General features: G+C 43.0%; 1 protein-coding gene and 1 long non-coding RNA gene across 2 annotated transcripts in view; one reads left to right on the top strand and one right to left on the bottom strand.

Annotated features, from left to right (window-relative positions):
* The window catches only part of LOC138854212 (uncharacterized), an 88,520-nt gene that overhangs the window by 678 nt on the left and 64,139 nt on the right, over positions 1 to 23,703 (top strand). The window lies entirely within an intron of this gene.
* LOC128696825 (uncharacterized) overlaps positions 4,170 to 23,703 on the bottom strand; it is a 72,275-nt gene continuing 52,741 nt past the window's right edge. The window contains exon 3 of the mRNA XM_053788210.2: positions 4,170 to 4,358. Within this exon, the coding sequence (XP_053644185.2) occupies positions 4,190 to 4,358 (169 nt within the window). The 3' untranslated portion in view covers positions 4,170 to 4,189. The remainder of the gene's footprint in view (positions 4,359 to 23,703) is intronic.

Raw genomic sequence — 23,703 nt, 5'->3', positions numbered from 1 at the left:
AATATTCAGGAGGAAAGCAGAGATGCTTTGGGCTCAGAAATGTATGTTGAATAATGTACCTTACATAATCGATACTACATGTATGCAAAATTTCACTGTACAATACTGTAATACCATACCTATAATACAGCACTCACCAACCTCTTTGTGTAACCTATCTTTATCTAACTAATGTGAATTTTCTGAAGAGGTTAGCAGTGCCAATTCTTACAATTCATAAAACACTACGAAGACTATTTTATTTATTTTAAGTTATTAGATTGGGTTGGGTTACATAAACCTAAAAATCATACTGAACTATAATTAAACAGCCATGACACATCTAGCAGCCAATGCAGTGACTGAGTAACATGAAAATGTTCAAATCTGCACAAATATTACTGATTGTACAAGAATGGGTTGCTCTTTGAGGTACATTATAATGTACCAGATCCATCCTAAATAACAACAGAAAAAAAAGATTAGCTCAATGAAAAATATATTTCAATCCAGAACTGTATAATTAATGTTTTATATTGTACAGTATATATTACATATAAAACAATTCATTATACAGTTCTGGATTGAAATATATTTTTCACTAAGCTAATCTTCTTTTCGGTTGTTATTTAGGATGGATCTGGTACATTATAATGTACCTCAATAAGCAACTCATTCTTGTAAAATCAGTAATACAGTGGTATCCCGAGTTTTGGCCACCTCCCAACTCGAACAGTTATGTAAGTGTATTATTGTAAGTGCTTTTGAAAGTGTATTTTTGGGGGTTTGAAATGGACTAATATAATTTACATTATTCCTTATAGGAACAAATTTGTTTGGTAACAGCACTTGAACAGCGTTCTGGAACGAATTATGGCCGAAACTCGGGGTTCCACTGCATCTGTGCAGAATTGAACATTTTCTTGTTACACTCAGTCACTGTATTGGCTGGTTGATGTGTCATGGCTGTTCAATTGTGGTTCAGCATGATTTTTAGGTTTACGTAACAAAGCTCAGCTATATGCATTGTTAATAAATATAGCTAAGCTTTGTTGACACTTTTGACGAAGAGAATAATAAAATGCAATACAGATGAACCTTGAACAATATGGGTTTGAACTGTGTGGGTTCACTTATAAGTGAATTTTTTTTTGATAAATATGTATACTGGAAAATTTTTGCAGATTTGCGACAATTTGAAAAGTTCTGAAGATGTACTGTGTAGCCAAGAAACATTGAAAAAAATAAGAACAAGTTAGGTATGTCATGAATGCATTAAATATATGTACAAAAGCAAAAGACTCAGCAGGCGGTGCAACATCCCTCCAACAAAAAGCAGGGCCACCATGAATACACTAAGAGCTCAAATTTCAAGCTACTTCCAGTCCTGAAACCAATCAAAATTATCTCTATTTCAGTAATATGTCTTCCATTCTATCAAACAATAACCAAGAAACAGCCAATAAGATCATAAAAAAACATCCAAAAATACATGCAAAGTCACTAATTTAAACCATACACACAGTCAGTTTTTGTTTGTCCCATCTTGCACTGTGTGGCGCAGGATTTTTTTTTATATATAGACGCACACTAACTGCACAGACCCATTCTCTCTCAGCTAGGACAAAATTTACCACTCACTGCTTATCTGAGTGAGCTGAGCTCAAGTCACAGAACCATGCAGGGACCCTGGCCTCAATGACATAGTTCTATGTGACAGATAGCAAAAGAGTTAAGAAGACCTTGGTTATTCATTGCACAAGCTTGTGCAATGAATAACCAAGGTTATGACCTGAAAAGAATGACTAAAACATCAGAACAGCTAAATAAACGTAAAAGTTGTCAAACAAAAAACAGAAAGGTGCAATTAATTTCACCTTAACAAGGAAAAAATCCTACAATAAAATAGTGTGTGATGAGGAAAGAAAGTCTGAACAAGAGTGCTTGTTTAGTACAGGTTCGTTCCACAAGTTCAAATTGTGCAGTCGGTTGCATAATACGTAAATAAATTTTTGAGTGAAAGTGCTTCTACTGATAACACTGCTACATGGAATTTCCTTGCTGAGTTACAGGAAATTATTTCTGAGGGTGGCTATAAGTCACAGCAAATGTTTGATGCTGCATATACTTTCTCAGATTTTCCCTCAGTTGAGAGCTAGGTCCAAGTTGTTGTTCAGCTGGCAAGGAGAGTGCCAGGTGAGGGCTTTAAAGATATGCAGAAAGATGTGAATGAACTGTCAGAAGAAAGAAGTGCAGAGGAAATCTTGGCAGAACTAATGCCCATATACAAGGGAGACAGATAACAGAGAAAGATGAGGAAGAAGAATCTCTAGAAAAGCAGTTAACAGTGTCACATTTATGTGACCAGTTCCATGTCGCTGCTAAACATCAGACTTTTTCACTGAAGAGGGCCCTGATAAGTCTAAAAGCACTGCTCTGAAATGGGGATCTAAAGCAGCTGATGATGCCTTACCATCTGCTGTTTACAGTACTGCAGGGTAAGAGAGACCACAGGCCCATTACAGAATCCTTCAAAACTCTAGAACAGCCATCAACATTAGTGCAAGAACATCAATCATCCACCTCAGCTAACAATCCACAACCTTCCACCTCAGCTAATGATCCCCTGCCTTCCACTTCAGCTAATGAGCCACAACCTACCACCTCAGCATAGTAAGGCCATACCATCCCTCTCCACTCCTATCAAAATTATCGACATGTGCCAGCAACCAGAATTTAAGGCAAGAAGTAATATTTATGTAATCTTTGAAGGAACAAATATTTTATTAAATGTAACATTTCAATACATCCCTACACAATTACATTATCATTGTTTTTTACAATTTCCATTCCTATAAAAATTTGGTGATGGGGGGAGGGGTATTAACCCTTTGAGGGTCGACAGGCCCTCTCCGAGACTCATTCTCAGGGTCGGCCAAATTTAAAAAAAAAAAAAAAAAAATCTTATGAAAAGATAGAGAATCTTTTCCCGATCATAATGACACCAAAATTATGAAATTTTATGGAAAACTTACGGAATTATGCTCTCACAAAGATAGCGGTCTCGGCGATGTTTACGCATCGGCGATTTTGCCCACTTTGAGCCCCATTTTCGGCCAATTCCACTGTACTAGTCAACAAAAAAAACATGAATATTTCACTAGAACTCCATTTTTTCTATCGAATGAGTGCAAGAAACCACCCATTTACCAATTTCAACTACCCAGTACAGTGGTCAGAATTTAGCAATTTTGCCAATTTCACACAAATTTCAAAAGATGCCAATTTCCGAATAGGATCCAGAATAAACAAGAAAGACATTCCTGGCACTAAAATGACATTTCCTCTGTTCATTAGTCACGTCTCAAGGCCCCTCTTACATTCTTTTGGTTTCCACTTTGAATTTTTATTCTCACAAAAAATAGAAGATTTACTGTTATGCAGACTACTGCATTAGTGTAAAAAATGGTATAAATAATATTGGCGCACTTGCAGAAGAATATTAGACTCACCAGTTGATGTGTATTGGACGCTTGGCATGATTTGTTTACTTTTGAACTTAGGTAAAAATCAAACATTTCTGCTACTTTGAGCTCAATTTCAAGGTACTTTTCATTGTAAAACCAGTCAAAATCATCTCAATTTCTGTAATATGTCTTCCATTCTATAATATGAGACCAAGAAAACTAGAATACAACAATAAATACCACACGAAAATACAGTGCAAAGTTGCTGTTTTATTCCAAAAAAACGGTCTAAGTTTTTTTTTCTCATTATGCACTGTGTGCTGCAAGATTTTTTTATACTGTGCACACTGACCACACAGACCCATTCTTTCATATGTAGGCCTACCAGCTTTCTCCCAATAGATTTGAGGGCACTAGAATTTAGGTGTACTAATATGTCAAAAACCCTGGGTTGTAAGCCGTACTAGTACGGCCGAAACCCTCAAAGGGTTAAGAGTCAAATAAATATAACCTTATTTCCCACTATGTTCTTCACTTTAGTTTACACACATTTTTTATTACAAGTCGTTTCTGGGAATGCAATGGCCTTGTTATCCAACAGTCAACAGCAGTAAATCTTTGATATAAAGAACTAATAGAGGGGCCTACTGCAGTCTTACATTCTGTTGCTATGTAGGGAAACCAATCTAGATGCTTCCTAACAAGATTCAGAAACTATAACAACCACTTAATCAATTTCATGGTCACATGATTTGTTGCCAAAGACACAGAGAATTTACAAATACATTGAGAAAGACAAGAGTACTCACCTCTTCCTCTACGGGGTCGGTAAACATCTCTGTCAAACCGGAGTAGTCTGCTGTGCTGCCAATGCTTCCATACAGTCCAGACATTCGATTCATCTCCATCTCCCTAAAGCAAAGGCAGAATAAATGTAGTAGTGGTTACAATAGATAAGTAATGCAATATGCAGAAGTACCATTTATTAAAACATAATTAAACTACTGTTTGTACTATACAAACTTGTCAAGTACATTTCTTTATATTGTAGATAGTAGGTTGTAGACAGCAACCACCTAGGGAGGTACTACCGTCCTGCCAAGTGAGTGTAAAACGAAAGCCTGTATTTGTTTTACATGATGGTAGGAATGCTGGTGTCTTTTTTCGTCTCATAAGCATGCAAGATTTCAGGTACGTCTTGCTACTTCTACTTACACTTAGGTCACACTACACATACATGTACAAGCATATATATATACGCACCCCTCTGGGTTTTCTGCTATTTCCTTTCTAGTTCTTGTTCTTGTTTATTTCCTCTAATCTCCATGGGGAAGTGAAACAGAATTCTTCCTCCATAAGCCATGCGTGTTGTAGGAGGCGACTAAAATGCCGGGGGCAAGGGGCTGGTAACCCCTTCTCTTGTATAAATTACTAAATTTAAAAAGAGAAACTTTCATTTTTCTTTTTGGGCCACCCTGCCTAGGTGGGATACGGCCGGTTTGTTGAAAAAAAAAAACTTTATATACAATATCATAAACATGCTGTTGATGTTCATGCTCTTCTGACAAGATAGCTATTGAATGAGTGATGGTGAATGTGTTTCTTTCATTGGGTCACTATCTTAGTGAGAAAGTCATTGTGATAAAAATAAAATAATTAATATTATCTTGATCATAATGACATTGAAATTTCTATCATATATGGAGTATCCTGAAAAATTCAATACCGTACAAAAATTACCATAAATAATCTCTTGGATAGCAAATTCATGCTTTCGAGACATATTGCTTAAAAATGGAGATCATCACAAAATAGTACTGATATTCTTCTTTCAACAAACTGGCCGCATCCCACCGACGCAGGGTGGCCCAAAAAGAAAAACAAAAGTTTCTCTTTTTAACTTTAGTAATGTATACAGGAGGAGGAGTTACTAGTCACTTGCTCCCAGCATGTTAGTCACCTCTTACAACATGCATGGCTTATGGAGGAAGTAGTCTTTAGTCATTTTGAAAATAAAATGTTGCTTTCACTAAATACTTATTAATTTTTTGCTGATTCAGTAGGTTAGAAAAATATAACAAAGACTTGATCTGTAGGTTAGTAAAATATAACAGATTTGATTGTTAGGTAAGACACATATGCAACAGTTATGTATCTTTATTTTGAAATGTTTCACCTACACAGTAGACTTATTCAGTCAAGTACAGAAAAGTTAGAAGAAGCAGAAGTGATGTGAAGACGTTGTAATCAGTCCATCACCCTTGAAGACTATGGAACAAATACTTTTCTCCAGGCTGAGGGACTGACCACCTTAAAACTACATCTTCAAGGGTGATGGACTGATTACATTGTCTTCACATCTCTTCTGCTTCTACCAACTTTTCTGTACTCAACTGAAGAAGCTTACTGTATAGGTGAAATATTTCGAAATAAAGATACCTAACATTACTTTATATTACACCTCTATTTTTGTATTAAATTTATATTACTTTATATTACACCTTTCTTTCTTCTTCTTTCAACAAACCGGCCGTATCCCACAAAGGCAGGGTGGCCCAAAAAGAAAAACGAAAGTTTTTCTTTTTAAATTTAGTAATTTGAACAAGAGAAGGGGTTACTAGCCCCTTGCTCCCGGCATATTAGTCGCCTCTTACAACAAGCATGGCTTACGGAGGAAGAATTCTATTCCACTTCCCCATGGAGATAAGGGGAAATAAACAAGAACAAGCACTAGAAAGAAAATAGAAGAAAACCCAGAGGGGTGTGTGTATATATATATATGCTTGTATACATGTATGTGTAGTGTGACGTAAGTGTAAGAAGCAGCAAGATGTACCTGAAATCTTGCATGTTTATGAGACAGAAAAAGACACCAGCAATCCTACCATCATGTAAAACAATTACAGGCTTTCATTTTACACTCATTTGGCAGGACGGTAGTACTGCCAAATGACTACGGTGCTCTTCGCATCTACTCCAAGGTTGAGGGACTGATTACCTCATCTTCTGTACATAGTTCTACTGTCTTCAAGTTATGTCCTAGAATTTGTATTGATAAAGCCACTGCATGGCGAAACGTCTACAATAAAGATACCCAGATGTTGCACATGTGTCTTAATTTCATCAATATAAAGTAATATAAATTTAATACAAAAATAGAGGTGTAATATAAAGTAATATAAATTTAATACAAAAATAGAGGTGTACATCTAGTGTTTTTCAAATATAAATACACCTACCATCCGACTTACGACTGAGTTCAGTTCCGAGAAACCGGTCATAAGTCGAAATGGTCGTAAGTCAAACTTTACTACTGAATATCAACAAAACATTTTTGTAATGACTTTATTTTATTGTTTAACCCTTTGACTGTTTCAGGCCCCTCTCTGAAACTGTCATTCTATGTCGCTCAATTTTTGAAAAAAAAAAAAATTATTTTTTCTTATGAAATGATAGAGAATCTTTTCCCGATGGTAATGACACCAAAAGTTCGAAATTTGGTCGAAAACTCGTGGAATTATGCTCCCGCGAAGTTAGCGGTCTCGGCGACATATGCGTATCGGCGATTTCGCCGACTTTGAGCCCAATTTTCAGCCAATTCCGTTGTTCCAGTTGACTAAACTCATAGCTATTTCTTTAGAACTCCATTTTATCTATCAGCAGAGTACAAGAAACCTCCCATTTACTAATTTGGACTACCCAATATGGTGGTCAGAAATTGGCAATTTGGCCAATTTCACGCAAAATAAAAAAGATGCCAATTTCAAAATAGGGTCCAGAATAAACAAGGTAGACATTCGTGGCACTAAAATAACATATGCTCTGTTCATTAGTCACATCTCTAGGCCCCTCTTATATTATTATTGCTTTCTATTTTGATTTTTTATTCATACAAAAAAATACAAAATTTACTGTTATGCAGACGACTGCATTATTGTAAAAATGGTATAAATAATATCAGTGCACTAGTGAAAGAATATTAGACTCCCCAGTTGACGTGTATTGGACGTGTGGTGTGATTTATTTACTCTTGAACATTGGTAAAAATCGAACATTTCCGCTACTTTGAGCTCAGTTTCAAGGTCGTTTTCATCGTAAAAGTAATTAAAATCATCTCTATTTCTGTAATATGTTTTCCATTTTATCACCTAAGACCCTGAAAACGCGAATACAACGATAAATACTATACGAAAATACACCTCAAAGTCGGCGTTTTATTCCAAAAAAACGATCAGAGTTTTTTTTTTCTCATTACGCAATGTGTGCTGCAGGATTTTTTTTATGTGGTGCACACTGACCACACAGACCCATTCTCTCACATGTGGGCCTACCAGCTTTCTCCCACTTGATTTGAAGCTGCTAGAATTATTGAGTATATATACGTCAGAAACATTGGCTCGTAAGACGTATTTATACGTCGAAAACAGTCAAAGGGTTAATTTTGGTATTTCATGTTTTAGTTTACTTTTTTTTGCTGTTAGTACTGTATTTTATACTGAAAGGTTTAGGATAAACACTGTGTACAACACAAATAGTTGTTTATTTCCCAGAAATTTGGCATAAAAAACACGGTCGTAAGTCGAGTGGTCGTAAGTCGAGCAGGTCATAAGTCGGATGGTAGGTGTATGTACAGTATATTTAAAGGTGAAGACCTGAGCAATTATCCAAATTGTATGGATCAACCACCTGTCAAAATAGTCACATTTATTGCAGAAAACAGTTTATCCAGTACTGATTCATGACATAAGAACCTGAACCTTGTAAAGCCTTCTTTAACTGTGATTAATGTGTACAGTGGACCCTCGACCAACGATGGCATCGTCTAATAATAAAATAGCCAAACGATGCGTTTGAGTGTAAAAATTTTGGCCCAACCAACGATATTATTATTATTATTATAATCAAATAGAAGCGCTAAGCCACAAGGGCTATACAGCGCTGCAGGGTAGGGAAGGAAGCGAGGGTATTGGGCGGCAAAAGGGGGGAGGGATGATCAGTAGGTTACAGAAAACAGCGGGGCAGGGGATAGTGTGGGGGTAGAGGGTAGCAAGAGATTGAGGTAGAAAGGGCTAAAGGTATCATCAGAGTTTGTGAAGTAAGTCAGTTGTTGTCAAAAAGTCAATGAGAGAGTTCGGATGAAAGGTGGGTCCATCAGTGAGAAGGGAAGGTAAAGAGAGAGCAGTGGAGCGAAGATGACGTTGGGGGTATATTCTGCATGCTCGTTGATAAAGTGGGTAGTCTAGTAGAATGTGGCTAACCGATAATGGAACCTGACAATTCTCACAGAGGGGAGCAGGGCGCCTCTCCATGAGATAACCATGAGTAAGACGAGTACGGCCAATGCGAAGACGGGAGAGAGTAGTCTCCCAACCTCGACACTGGTGACAAGAAGACGGCCAGTAACCTATACTCGGTTTAATAGATTGAAGTTTGTTACTGAGCAGAGTAGACCAACGTTGTTGCCAACAGGTGTGAAGGTGGGTAGCTATTGCAGCAAAATAGTCCGTAAATGGAACACCTCGATATGAAACTGGTAGGTCATGTACTGCTGACTGCGCAGCAGTGTCTGCCTGTTCATTGCCCTGTACGTCAACATGACCAGGGACCCAACAAAAAAAATATCTTTATGCTTGGAAGAGATGTGGCATAACTAAAGTTGGATACAGAGGACTAAGGGGTGAGGCGTATCAAATTTCTGTATAGCCTGTAAAGCACTAAGGGAGTCTGAGACAACCACAAATGATGACACAGGCATAGATGCAATACGGATAAGTGCTGCAAGAACGGCATACAATTCAGCAGTAAAGATACTAGCCGAAGATAGTAAATGCCCTCGTATGATGCTGTCCGGAAATACTGCTGCGAATCCTACTCCGTCAGGAGACTTGGAGCCATCTGTGTACACTGCAACGGCATGAGAATGAGAGTGGAAGTGGTCAAGAAAAAGATAGCGGGAAGCTACCATAGACAGTTGGGCTTTCGAGCAAGGGAGTGAGAAAGAACAGACTCCAACAGCTGGAATTTCCCAGGGGGGTAGGGAAAAGTGAGATGCAACATGAACATAGAAAGGTGGTAATTGAAGAGAAGACAAGAGCGAATGTAGGCGAAGGGAGAAGGGACGGGGCAAACAGGGGCGGCGAACAAATAAAGAATGTCTACTAATATCAGTGACCATTCTATAAATGGAAGAATTGCGGAGATCATGAGAGTGTACATAGTTGCGAAAGCAATGGGCATCACGGCGATCGGATAAGTATGGAATGTTCGCTTCTGCATAGAGGCTCTCGACAGGGGAAGAACGAAAAGCACCAAGGCATAAACGTAATCCTTGGTGATGAATGGGGTTAATGCTAGAGAGAGTAGCAGGAGAGGCCGCTGAATAGATCTGGTCACCATAATCAAGTTTCGATAAAATGAGGGCGGAATGTAGGCGAAGGAGAGATCGACGATCAGCTCCCCATGAAAGATGAGCAAGGGTTTTAAGAAGGTTCAGCCGGCTGTGACAAGTTGCCTTCAGAGAGGTAATGTGAGATTTCCAGGATAACCTACGGTCAAAGAGGAGGCCTAGAAACCTGACTGTATCACGTTCAGGGATACGGGAGCCATAGAGGTACAAAGGATGATCGGAGATGACAGAGCGTCTAGTGAAAGTAATTTGGTGAGTTTTGGTACTGGAAAATTTAAACCCATGTGTGGTGGCCCAATTGGAAACACAGTCGACCGCATGTTGGAGAGAAACTGTAATGAGGTGACAGTCAGTGCATGCACATGCAATAGCAAAGTCATCAACATAGAGTGATGACCAAATATTGAATGGAAGACTAGAGGCCAAATGATTTATAGCAAGGAGAAAAAGTGTTGTGCTCAGAACACATCCCTGGGGGACACCTTCAGCTTGGATAAAGTCCCAGGAGAGCACATTATTAACCCGAACTTGGAAATGTCTCTCAGGTAAAAAGTTCTTAAGGAAGGATGGTAGATTGCCTCGAAGGCCTAAGGAGTGGGCTTGGGCTAAAATATTATACCTCCAAGTTGTGTCATATGCCTTCTCAAGGTCAAAAAATAAGGCAATAACTGAGTGGTTATTCGCAAAGGCATTACGAACATATGTATCCCAGCGTAGTAAGGGGTCTATGGTAGAACGGCCCTTACGAAAGCCATACTGATGAGTGGAGAGACTGTTGTGTGTCTCTAAATACCACACTAAACGTCTATTTAGCAGGCGTTCCATCACTTTGCAAACTGCACTGGTAAGAGCAATGGGACGATAGTGGGAGGCTTCATGTCCCATAGTACCTGGTTTGCGGAAAGGAAGAACAATGGCAGACTTCCACAGCTGTGGAAGAACTCCCTGTGACCAAATAAGACTGAAAAGGTGCAATAGGACTGCAAGGGCTGACTGATGTAAATGTTGTAGCATCCGAAAATGAATGTCATCGGGCCCAGCTGCCAATGATCGGCAAGCTGAGTGTTGCCTCCAGTTCCTGAAGTGTAAAAGGCACATTATACTGCTCTTCTCTGAGAGAAGAAAAGTCCAAGGGTGCTAACTCTCTGGCAGACTTTGAGGAAAGAAACGAGGGGCATAGATGGAGCCCCTGAGAAATACGGACCAGATGATTGCCAATTTCACTGTCAACATCCAGTGGGTTTGCTATATCAACACCAGCAACCCGCAGAACAGGAGCCAGGTCAGGAGAATATTTACCACTCAGTTTTCGTACTTTTTTCCAGAATGCACTCATAGAGGAAGCAGAGGTGATGGTGGAGACATAATCTCGCCAGCAAGTGCATTTAGCGTCACGGATGACACGGCGAGCGATCACACGCTTCTGCTTAAAATCAAGAAGTCTCTCCATGGTTCTATTGTACCAGTACCTGCCCCACGCAGAGCGTTTCAAACGTACTGCACGAGCACAAGCAGGAGACCACCAAGGCATGCATTTCTCAGAATGCCTGAATGAAGTTTGGGGTATAGAATGAGAAGCTGCGGTTAAAACGGAGGACGAGAAGAGGTGTAAAAGCTAATCAATGGAGGACAAAGAAGGAACCTCACTAAAAACAGTTAGTTGTTACGAAGAGGTGGTGAATATGAAGGGGAAGTAAGAATGATTGGGAAATGATCGCTGTCATATAAATCCGGGAGAACAGACCAGGTGAAGTCTAATGCGGCGGAGGAAGAGCAGACTGAGAGATCGATGCAAGAGAGAGTATGAGTCCGAGGATCAAAATGGGTGCGAGTACCTGTATTTAAAACATGGAAGGGGTGGGTAGCAAGAAAAGCCTCTAACTGAATGCCACGGGAATCACAGTGAGACCTTCCCCAGAGGAAATGATGGGCATTAAAATCGCCAAGTAACAGAAGTGGTGGCGGTAATGACGAAACAAGAAAGGCAATATCTGGGATAGATAATGCCCGAGAAGGAGAGAGATACAAAGAACGGAGTGCATACCACCTATGCAAGTGGATACAGGCTGCTGTGTAATGCAGCGAAGTATGAACAAATAGCTGATGGTACGGAATATCAGTGCGTAGAAGAAGGGCACTTTCATTAAAGGTCCCATCAGGAAAAGGATCTGAAGAATACAATAAATTATAGCCTCATCTTCACTAACAATGATGATCTGATAAGAAATGTCACCATATCAAAAACAATATACTCAGATCACAACATAATCGAGGTTCAGACATGTATGCGTGGAGCCCCAGACCAACATAATGAGACTAGTCACGAGGGAGCATTCACCAAGTTCAACTTCAATAACAAAAACATAAAGTGGGACCAAGTAAACCAAGTCCTAACCGATATAAGCTGGGAAGATATACTAAGCAACACAGACCCCAACTTATGCCTAGAACAGATTAACTTGGTGGCACTCAATGTATGCACAAGGCTTATTCCTCTAAGAAAAAGGAGGAGTAGATGTAAAATAGAAAGAGACAGGCGCTCCCTTTACAGGCGACGGAAAAGAATAACAGAGCGGCTAAAAGAGGTCAATATATCTGAAATGCGCAGGGAGACACTGGTCAGAGAAATAGCAAGCATCGAACTTAAGCTAAAGGAATCTTATAGGAGTCAGGAATCGCGGGAAGAACTAAAAGCCATAAATGAAATCGAAAGAAACCCAAAGTATTTCTTCTCCTATGCCAAATCAAAGTCGAGAACAACGTCCAGTATTGGGCCCCTACTTAAACAAGATGGGTCCTACACAGATGACAGCAAGGAAATGAGTGAGCTACTCAAGTCCCAATATGACTCAGTTTTTAGCAAGCCGCTAACCAGACTGAGAGTCGAAGATCAAAATGAATTTTTTATGAGAGAGCCACAAAATTTGATTAACACAAGCCTATCCGATGTTATCCTGACGCCAAATGACTTCGAACAGGCGATAAATGACATGCCCATGCACTCTGCCCCAGGGCCAGACTCATGGAACTCCGTGTTCATCAAGAACTGCAAGAAGCCCCTATCACGAGCCTTTTCCATCCTATGGAGAGGGAGCATGGACACGGGGGTCGTCCCACAGTTACTAAAAACAACAGACATAGCCCCACTCCACAAAGGGGGCAGTAAAGCAACAGCAAAGAACTACAGACCAATAGCACTAACATCCCATATCATAAAAATCTTTGAAAGGGTCCTAAGAAGCAAGATCACCACCCATCTAGAAACCCATCAGTTACACAACCCAGGACAACATGGGTTTAGAACAGGTCGCTCCTGTCTGTCTCAACTATTGGATCACTACGACAAGGTCCTAAATGCACTAGAAGACAAAAAGAATGCAGATGTAATATATACAGACTTTGCAAAAGCCTTCGACAAGTGTGACCATGGCGTAATAGCGCACAAAATGCGTGCTAAAGGAATAACAGGAAAAGTCGGTCGATGGATCTATAATTTCCTCACTAACAGAACACAGAGAGTAGTCGTCAACAGAGTAAAGTCCGAGGCAGCTACGGTGAAAAGCTCTGTTCCACAAGGCACAGTACTCGCTCCCATCTTGTTCCTCATCCTCATATCCGACATAGACAAGGATGTCAGCCACAGCACCGTGTCTTCCTTTGCAGATGACACCCGAATCTGCATGACAGTGTCTTCCATTGCAGACACTGCAAGGCTCCAGGCGGACATCAACCAAATCTTTCAGTGGGCTGCAGAAAACAATATGAAGTTCAACGATGAGAAATTTCAATTACTCAGATATGGTAAACACGAGGAAATTAAATCTTCATCAGAATACAAAACAAATTCTGGCCACAAAATAGAGCGAAACACCAACATCAAAGACCTGGGAGTGATCATGTCGGAGGATCTCACCTTCAAGGACCATAACATTGTATCAATCACATCTGCTAGAAAAATGACAGGATGGATAATGAGAACCTTCAAAACTAGGGAGGCCAAGCCCATGATGACACTCTTCAGGTCACTTGTTCTATCTAGGCTGGAATACTGCTGCACACTAACAGCACCTTTCAAGGCAGGTGAAATTGCTGACCTAGAAAATGTACAGAGAACTTTCACGGCGCGCATAACGAAGATAAAACACCTCAATTACTGGGAGCGCTTGAGGTTCCTAAACCTGTATTCCCTGGAATGCAGGCGGGAGAGATACATGATTATATACACCTGGAAAATCCTTGAGGGACTAGTACCGAACTTGCACACGAAAATCACTCACTACGAAAGCAAAAGACTTGGCAGACGATGCACCATCCCCCCAATGAAAAGCAGGGGTGTCACTAGCACGTTAAGAGACCATACAATAAGTGTCAGGGGCCCGAGACTGTTCAACTGCCTCCCAGCATACATAAGGGGGATTACCAACAGACCCCTGGCAGTCTTCAAGCTGGCACTGGACAAGCACCTAAAGTCGGTTCCTGACCAGCAGGGCTGTGGCTCGTACATTGGTTTGCATGCAGCCAGCAGCAACAGCCTGGTTGATCAGGCTCTGATCCACCAGGAGGCCTGGTCCCCGACCGGGCCGCGGGGGCGTTGACCCCCGGAACTCTCTCCAGGTAAACTCCAGGTAAACAAGAATTATTATTATAATAAAAAAGAAGCACTAAGCCACAAGGGCTATACAGCGCTGCAGGGTAGGGAAGGAAGCGAGGGTATTAGGCGGCAGAAGGGGGCAGGGATGATTAGTAGGTTACAGAAAACAGCGGGGCAGGGGATAGTGCGGGGGTAGAGGGCAGCAAGAGATTGAGGTAGAAAGGGGTGAAGGCATCAGAGTTTGTGAAGTCAGTCAGTTGTTGTCAAAAAGTCAATGAGAGAGTCCGGATGAAAGGTGGGTCCATCAGCGAGAAGGGAAGGTAAAGAGAGAGCAGCAGAGCGAAGACGACTACGGAGGTAAATTCTGCGTGCTCGTTGATAAAGTGGGCAGTCCAACAGAATGTGGCTGACTGATAATGGAATTTGGCAATTCTCACAGAGAGGAGCAGGGCGCCTCTCCATGAGATATCCATGAGTAAGACGAGTATGGCCAATGCGAAGACGGGAGAGAGTAGTCTCCCAACCTCGACACTGGTGATAAGAAGACGGCCAGTAACCTATACTCGGTTTAATAGATTGAAGTTTGTTGCCGAGCATAGTAGACCAATGTTGTTGCCAACGGGTGTGAAGTTGGGAAGATATTGCAGCAAAATAGTCCGTAAATGGAATACCTCTACATGAAACTGGTAGGTCATGTACTGCTGACCGCGCAGCATTGTCTGCCTGTTCATTGCCCTGTACGTCAACATGACCAGGGACCCAACAAAAAACAATATCTTTATGCTTGGTAAAGATGCGGCATAGCCAAAGTTGGATACGGAGGACTAAGGGGTGAGGTGTATCAAATTTCTGTATAGCCTGCAAAGCACTAAGGGAGTCTGAAACAACCACAAATGATGACACAGGCATAGATGCAATACGGATAAGTGCTGTAAGGATGGCATACAATTCAGCAGTAAAAATACTAGCCGAAGATAGTAAATGCCCTTGTACAACGCTGTCCGGAAACACTGCTGCGAATCCTACGCCGTCAGAAGACTTAGAGCCATCTGTGTACACAGCAATGGCATGAGAATGAGAGTGAAAGTGGTCAAGAAAAAGAGAGCGGGAAGCGACCGTAGACAGTTGGGCTTTCGAGCAAGGGAGAGAGAAAGAACAGACTCGAACAGCTGGAACTTCCCAGGGGGGTAGGGAAAAGTGAGATGCTACATGTAAGAAAGGTGGTATTTGAAGAGAAGACAAAAGCGAATGAAGGCGAAGAGAGAAGGGACAGAGTAAACAGGGGCGGCGAACAAATAAAGAATGTCTACTAATATCAGTGACCATTCTATAAATGGAAGGATTGCGGAGATCATGAGAGCGTACATAGTAGCGAAGGCAATGGGCATCACGGCGATCGGATAAGCATGGAACGTTCGCTTCTGCATAGAGGCTCTCGACAGGGGAAGAGCGAAAAGCACCAAGGCATAAACGTAATCCTTGGTGATGAATGGGGTTAAGGCTAGAGAGAGTAGCAGGAGATGCCGCTGAATAGATCTGGTCACCATAATCAAGTTTCGATAAGATAAGGGTGGAATGTAGGCGAAGGAGGGTTCGACAATCAGCTCCCCATGAAAGATGAGCAAGGGTTTTAAGAAGGTTCAGCCAGCTGTGACAAGTTGCCTTCAGAGAGGTAATGTGAGGTTTCCAGGATAACCTACGATCAAAGAGGAGGCCCAGAAACTTGACTGTATCACGTTCAGGGATACGGGAGCCATAGAGGTACAAAGGATGATCGGAGATGACAGAGCGTCTAGTGAAAGTAATTTGGTGGGTTTTAGTGCTGGAAAATTTAAACCCACGTGTGGTGGCCCAATTGGAAACACGGTCGACTGCATGCTGGATAGAAACTGTAATAAGGTGATAGTCAGCGCCTGCACAGGCAATAGCGAAGTCATCAACATAGAGTGATGACCAAATATTTGATGGAAGACTAGAGGCCAAATCATTAATAGCAAGGAGAAAAAGTGTTGTGCTCAGAACACATCCCTGGGGGACACCTTCAGCTTGGATAAAGTCCGGGGAGAGCACATTATTAACCCGAACACGGAAATGCCTGTCAGTTAAAGTTCTTAAGGAAGGATGGTAGATTGCCTCGAAGGCCTAAGGAGTGGGCTTGGGCTAAAATATTATACCTCCAAGTTGTGTCATATGCCTTCTCAAGGTCAAAAAATATGGCAATAACTGAGTGGTTATTCGCAAAGGCATTACGAACATACGTATCCAAGCGTAGTAAGGGGTCTATGGTAGAACGTCCCTTACGAAAGCCATATTGACGAGTGGAGAGACTGTTGTGTGTCTCTAAATACCACACTAAACGTCTATTTACTAGGCATTCCATCACTTTGCAAACTGCACTGGTAAGAGCAATGGGACGATAGTGGGAGGTTTCATGTCCCGTAGTGCCTGGTTTGCGGAAAGGGAGAACAATGGCGGATTCCACAGCTGTGGAAGAACTCCTTGTGACCAAATAAGATTGTAAAGGCGTAATAGGACTGCAAGGGCTGACTGATGTAAATGTTGTAGCATACGAATATGAATGTCGTCGGGCCCAGCTGCCGATGATCGACAAGCTGAGAGTGTTGCCTCCAGTTCTTGAGAGAAGAAAAGTCCAAGGGTGCTAACTCTCTGGCAGACTTTGAGGAAAGAAATGAGGGGCATAGATGGTGTCCCTGAGAAATACGGAGCAGATGATTGCCAATTTCATTGGCAACATCTAGTGGGTTTGCTATATCAACACCGGCAACCCGCAGAACAGGAGCCAAGTCAGGAGAATATTTACCACTCAGTTTTCGTACTTTTTTCCAGACTGCACTCATAGAGGAAGCAGAGGTGATGGTGGAGACATAATCTCGCCAGCAAGTGCGTTTAGCGTCATGGATGACACGGCGAGCGATCGCACACTTCTGCTTAAAATCAAGAAGTCTCTCTGTGGTTCTATTGTACCGGTACCTGCCCCATGCAGCGCGTTTCAAACGTACTGCACGAGCATAAGCAGGAGACCACCAAGGCACGCATTTCAGAGAATGCCTGCCCGAAGTTTGGGGTACAGAATGAGAAGCTGCGGTTAAAACGGAAGACGAGAAGAGGTGTAAAAGCTCATCGATGGAGGACGAAGAAGGAACCTCTTTAAAAACAGTTAGGTGTGAGTAAAGGTTCCAATTTGCCTGATCAAATTGCCAGCGTGGGATGTGAAGAGGTGGTGAATATGAAGGGGAAGTAAGAATGATTGGGAAATGATCGCTGTCATGTAAGTCCGGAAGAACAGACCAAGTGAAGTCTAATGCGGCGCAGGAAGAGCAGACTGAGAGATCGATGCAAGAGAGAGTGTGAGTCTGAGGATCAAAATGGGTGTGAGTACCTGTATTTAAAACATGGAGGGGGTGAGTGGCAAGAAAAGCCTCCAACTGAATGCCACGGGAATCACAGTGAGGCCCCCCCAGAGGAAATGGTGGGCATTAAAATCACCAAGTAACAGAATCGGTGGTGGTAATGACGAAACAAGAAAGGCAATATCCGGAATAGATAATGCCCGAGAAGGAGAGAGATATAAAGAACAGAGCGTATACCACCTATGCAAGTGGATACGGGCTGCTGTGTAATGCAGTGAAGTACGAACAAATAGCTGATGGTACGGAATATCAGTGCGTAGAAGAAGGGCACTTTCATTAAAGGTCCCATCAGGAAAAGGATCTGAAGAATACAATAAATTATAGCCTGAGATGGGAGAGATAACAGCAGAGTGTAATTTTGGTTCCTGTAAGCAAACACCAACAGGGGAAAACTGGGAGTGTAACATCTGAAGCTCACCCCGATTACCCCTGAGGCCGCGTATATTCCATTGTAAATAGGCCATGATTGGCAATGATAAAGATACCTGAAATCCGCAGGTAAGGGTTCCTACAGACTAGAGGGGTTAGAAAAGTCCACATGCGGAGGCAGTGGAAAACGTTCAAGCAGCGAAGGAACGGTGCGCTGTGAAGAAAGGAGTTGCGCAGATGGAGTAGAGGAGAGAGAAGGAGCGGAGGGTGGATCAGTGTCCATTGATGGTTTGGTCTCTGCAATATATTCAGAGATTGCGTCAAGTGTTTCAGAATTCAGAGACGTCGTATGGGAGACAATATTGGAAATGGTAGGGGGAGGATGAGTAAAGATTGGGTCTGTAATGGACTGTACCAAGGTAGGGGGGGGCGAAAGGGTGGAGGGAACTGAAGAAGCGTGGAAGGGGACAGAAGAGGCAGAAACCTGGGAGGTGGCAGAAGAGGAAGAAACTTGGGAGGGAACAGGGGAGGAAGGTACAGTACGAGGAGGGTGAACCTCTACACTTGTAACAGAGCCAGTGAGAGGGGACAAACCAGGTACAGAGACAGGGGAGGGAAAATGAGGAGGTGGAAGATGGGTAGGAGGTGTTAACGGACCTTTTTTTGACTTTTGAGAAGTAGAGGGACGATTGGGAGGAGGTGTCATACGAGATCTCGTCGCTACTGAGGCTTGTGAGAGAGAACACGAAGAAGCAAGATCAGACTGAGACGTTGAAGTAGGGACGTCTGAGCTGAGGACAGCAAAAGAATTAGCTACAGGAGTGACTATGGGAGAGGTAACCACAGAGATGGGTGCAGAAGATGGGATACCAGAAGTGGGGGGACGTTTTGAAACACGGGAATAAGAAACACGAGGTAGTCTCCCTTGGAGGCGGAGATGAGAAACTGCCATGGCATAAGGGAGACCTTCTGCCTCTTTGAGGTAACGGATTTCCCGCTCGTTTAAGTAGACCTGACAACGGCGAGAGTACGAAGGGTGAGCCTCATGACAATTAAGGCAAGAGGGAGGTCGATTGCAAGATGTATTAGAATGGTCATCGGCACCACAGACTGGGCATTCGGCGATAGATCTGCAATATTTCGCTGGATGGCCAAATCGCCAGCAATTTCTACACTGTTGCGGTGTAGAGATCACCTTTCGAACTTGTAACCGATGTCCTGCTACATAAACTGAGGATGGGAGTTCACGGCTGTCGAAAGTTAAACGAGCCACATTGCTAGGGTATAGTTACAGGAACAGTATCGATATGGGAAAGACGAGAAAGCTCATGAGCCTGGGTAGCATTCTGTACGGTGACGATGAGCGTACCGCTCTTAAGAGCATGAAAAGAAATATCTTTACCAACATGGCGTAGGAGTGCCTTGCCAATACTGTGGTCAGAAAGATAGGCAGTAGAGGAAGTCGGTCGTGAAGTGAAGAATTTAGTCCATTGTGCAGTCTGAAACTGAACGTGGAAAGGTAGTGAAGGACGTGTCGATCTTTTCTGAGAAGAATGAGAAGGTGGAGAAGTATCATCAGCAGGTAATTGTCGTTGTCGTTTAGGCGTGGGACCAGAGTTGGTCCGACGTGGAACAGGCCGGCGATTCGAAAATTGCCGCACCGTAGAGGGAGAGGCCAGAAGCATAGTCAGAGGAGAGCGAAGGTCAGATAAATCGAAGGAGTCAGTCGAGGCCTCAGTACCTGAAGCGGGTGAGGAAACAGCACCAGCAAGAGGTACAGAGGCATGAGGAGCGTCCAAAGAGTGTTCCAAAGACGAGGCGGGGTCAGAACGGGGTGCGGTATCAAGAAGGGGCCCGAGGGTAGCAGGTTCATGGACTAGGGCTGCCATGGTTAGGTTACTTCTTTCTTTAAGAAAAAAAAAGAAAGAAGAAAACAAAATAAAAATAAAAAAAAAATAAAAAGAGGGGGGACCGGGGAGGGATAGTTCCTAGGAGGAATGAAAGGGCCAGAAATCTCCCTCCGCGCCCAAGAGGACCTCAGCACCGCAAGTAGCGCAGATGCAGCATGGAACCCGTGCCATACCCTACCCATCATGCCAGTAAACCGGCAATCCGGGATAGCAACCTCACATCTGCCGAGCTACCTCGGTGGACAAAAGAGAGGGCGGCCGGAAATCCGCCACAAAGCATACCTCCTTCGGCCACCACCCCCGGAATCCAAAAGGTGGCTTCCAGAGATACACCCGTCGCCCGAGAGACTCCCAAAGCCACCCTCTGGGATACCAGAGAGGGATCAGGACATCCCCAGGCACTCCAGATTCCACAGCAAACTACACCACCGCCAAAAACCTCAACAGAATGGGATGGACCCCGGTACCCTTTTCCCTGCCTAGGAACTAGCGTGCCTGTGGAGAAAAAAAAAAAAAAAAAAGGAAGGGCAAAAGGGAGGGGTGGGGAGGAGGAGGAGGAAAGGAAAAAGGGGAGGATGGGATAGGGAACGGGGGATTGGGGGGTAATTAGGTTCGGTCTGAGGAAGTAGACTGACAGGTCTAATTCCTCAGACCAAGAGCCTCTTCACCATGCCAAGGAGCCCCCCTTGAAGAGATACATGAACATAGAAAGGTGGTAATTGAAGAGAAGACAAGAGTGAATGTAGGTGAAGAGAGAAGGGACGGACTAAACAGGGGCGGCGAACAAATGAAGAATGTCTACTAATATCAGTGACCATTCTATAAATGGAAGGACTGCGGAGATCATGAGAGCGTACATAGTAGCGAAGGCAATGGGCATCACGGCGATCGGATAAGTATGGAATGTTCACTTCTTCATAGAGGCTCTCAACAGGGGAAGAGTGAAAAGCACCAAGGCATAAACGTAATCCTTGGTGATACACTGGTAAGAGCAATGGAACAATAGTGGGAGGCAGCATGTCCCATAATTCCCGGTTTGCGGAAAGGGAGAACAATGGCAGATTTCCACAGCTAGGGAAGAACTCCTTGTGACCAAATAAGATTAAAGAGTTGTAAGAGGACTGCAAAGGCTGATGTAAATGTTGTAACATCCAAATATGAATGCTGTCAGGCCCAGCTGCCAATGATCGGCAAGCTGAGAGTGTTGCCTCCAGTTCCTGAAGTGTAAAAGGCACATTATAAGATTCTTCTTTGAGAGAAGAAAAGTCGAAGGGTGCTAACTCTCTCGCAGACTTTGAGGAAAGAAACGAGGGGCACAGATGGAGCCCCTGAGAAATATGGTCCAGATGATTACCAATTTCAATGGCAACGTCAAGAGGATTTGCTATATCAACACCAGCAACCCGCAGAACAGGAGCCGTGTCAGGAGAGTATTTACCACTCAGTTTCCATACTTTTTCCAGACTGCACTCATAGAGGAAGCAGAGATGATGGTGGAAACATAATCTCACCAGCAAGTGTGTTTAGCGTCACGGATGACACGGCAAGCGACCGCTCGCTTCTGCTTAAAATCAAGAAGTCTCTCTGTGGTTCTATTGTACTGGTACCTGCCCCATGCAGCACGTTTCAAATGTACTGCCCAAGCACAAGCAGGAGATCACCAAGGCACGCACTTCTGAAAATGCCTGCCTGAGGTTTGGGGTATAGAATGAAAAGCTGCAGTTAAAACTGAGGTCAAGAAGAGGTGTAAAAGCCCATCAACAGAGGACAAAGAAGGAGCCTCACTAAAAGCAGTTAGTTGTGAATAAAGGTCCTAATTTGCTCAATCAAATTGCCAGCGTGGGCTACGAAGAGGTGGTGAATATGAAGGAGTAAGAATGATTGAAAAATGATAGCTATCATGTAAGTTCGGGAGGACAGACCAGGTGAAGTCTAGTGCAGTGGAGGAAGAGCAGACCGAGAAATCGGTGCAAGAGAGAGTATGAATACGAGGATCAAAATGGGTGGGAGCACCCATATTTAAAACATGGAAGGGGTGAAAAGCGAGAAAAGCCTCTAACTGAATGCCACGGGAGTCACAGTGAGACCCCCAGAGGAAATGGTGGGCATTAAAATTGCCAAGTAATGGAAGTGGTGGCAGTAAGGACGAAACAAGAAAGGCAACATCCAGGGTAGATAATGCCCAAGAAGGAGAAAGATACAAAGAACAGATTGTATACCACTTATTCAAGTGGATACAGGCTGCAGTGTAATGAACTGAAGTATGAACAAATAGCTGACAGTACGGAACATTTGTGCATATAAGAAGGGCACTTTCATTAAAGGTTCCATCAGAAAAAGGATCCGAAGAATACAATAAATCATAGCCTGAGATGGGATGGATAACAGCAGAGTGCAATTTTGGTTCTTGTAAGCAAACACCAACAAGGGAAAACCAGGAGAGCAACATCTGAATCTCACCCTGATTACCTCTGAGGCTGTGGATATTCCACTGTAAATAGGCCATGATTGGGAACAAGAAAGTTACAAGAAATCTGCAGATAAAGGTACCTATGGACTAGAGGGGTTAGAAAAGTCCACGTGGCGGCAGCGGAAAACGTTCAAGTAGCGAAGGAATGGGATGCTGCGAAGATAGGAGTTGTGCAGATGGAGGAGAGAGAATATAAGAAAGAAGGAACACTGCAGCAGGCCTACTGACCTATGCGAGGCAGCTCCAATTCTCCCACTGGTTTAAGCCAACGCCTTGACCTAGTGAGGTCAGACACGTCACTTAAGGGAGGAGCAGTGCATCCGACCTAGTAGCACAAGCTAATCAGGTCCAACTCACACCCACCCACACCCACTCATGTATTTGTCCAACCTATTTTTAAAACTACATGACGTCTTAGCGTCTATGACGGTACTCAGGAGTTGGTTACATTTATCCACAACTCTTTTACCAAACCAGTGCTTTCCTATCAGTGTCCATTGATGGTTTAGTCTCTTCAATATATTCTGAGATAGCTTCAAGTGTTTCAGAAGACTAAGACACTGTAAGAGAGACAATATTGGAGATGGAAGGGGAAGGGTGAGTATAGATTGGGACAGCAATGGACTGTACCAAAGTAGGGGGGGATGAAAGGGTAGAGGGAACTGGAGAAGAAGTGTGGGAGGAGACAAATGAGAAAGAAACCTGGGAGGGGGCAGAAGAGGAAGAAACTTGGGAGGGGACAGGGAAAGAAGGTACAGTATGAGGAGGAGGGTGAACCTCCACACTTGTAACAGAGTCAGTGATAGGTGAAGTACCAGGTACAGAGACTGGAAAGGTAAAAGTGGAGGTAGAAGAAGGGAAGGAGGGGCTAAAGAAGATTTGAGCAATGGGGATTTTTTAGACTTCTGAGAAGTAGAGGGCTGATTGGGAGGAGGTGTACGAGGTCTTGTTGATACTGGAACTTGTGAGTGAGAACATGAAGAAGTGAGAACAGACTGAGGTGTTGAGGTAGGGACTTCTGAGTCCAGGACAGCAAAAGAATTAGACAGGAGTGACTATGGAAGGGGTAATTCCAGAGGA

The sequence above is a fragment of the Cherax quadricarinatus genome, chromosome 52 (assembly GCF_038502225.1).
Source record: "Cherax quadricarinatus isolate ZL_2023a chromosome 52, ASM3850222v1, whole genome shotgun sequence".
NCBI lineage: Eukaryota > Metazoa > Arthropoda > Malacostraca > Decapoda > Parastacidae > Cherax > Cherax quadricarinatus.
This window is presented reverse-complemented; position numbering and strand designations above follow the sequence as displayed.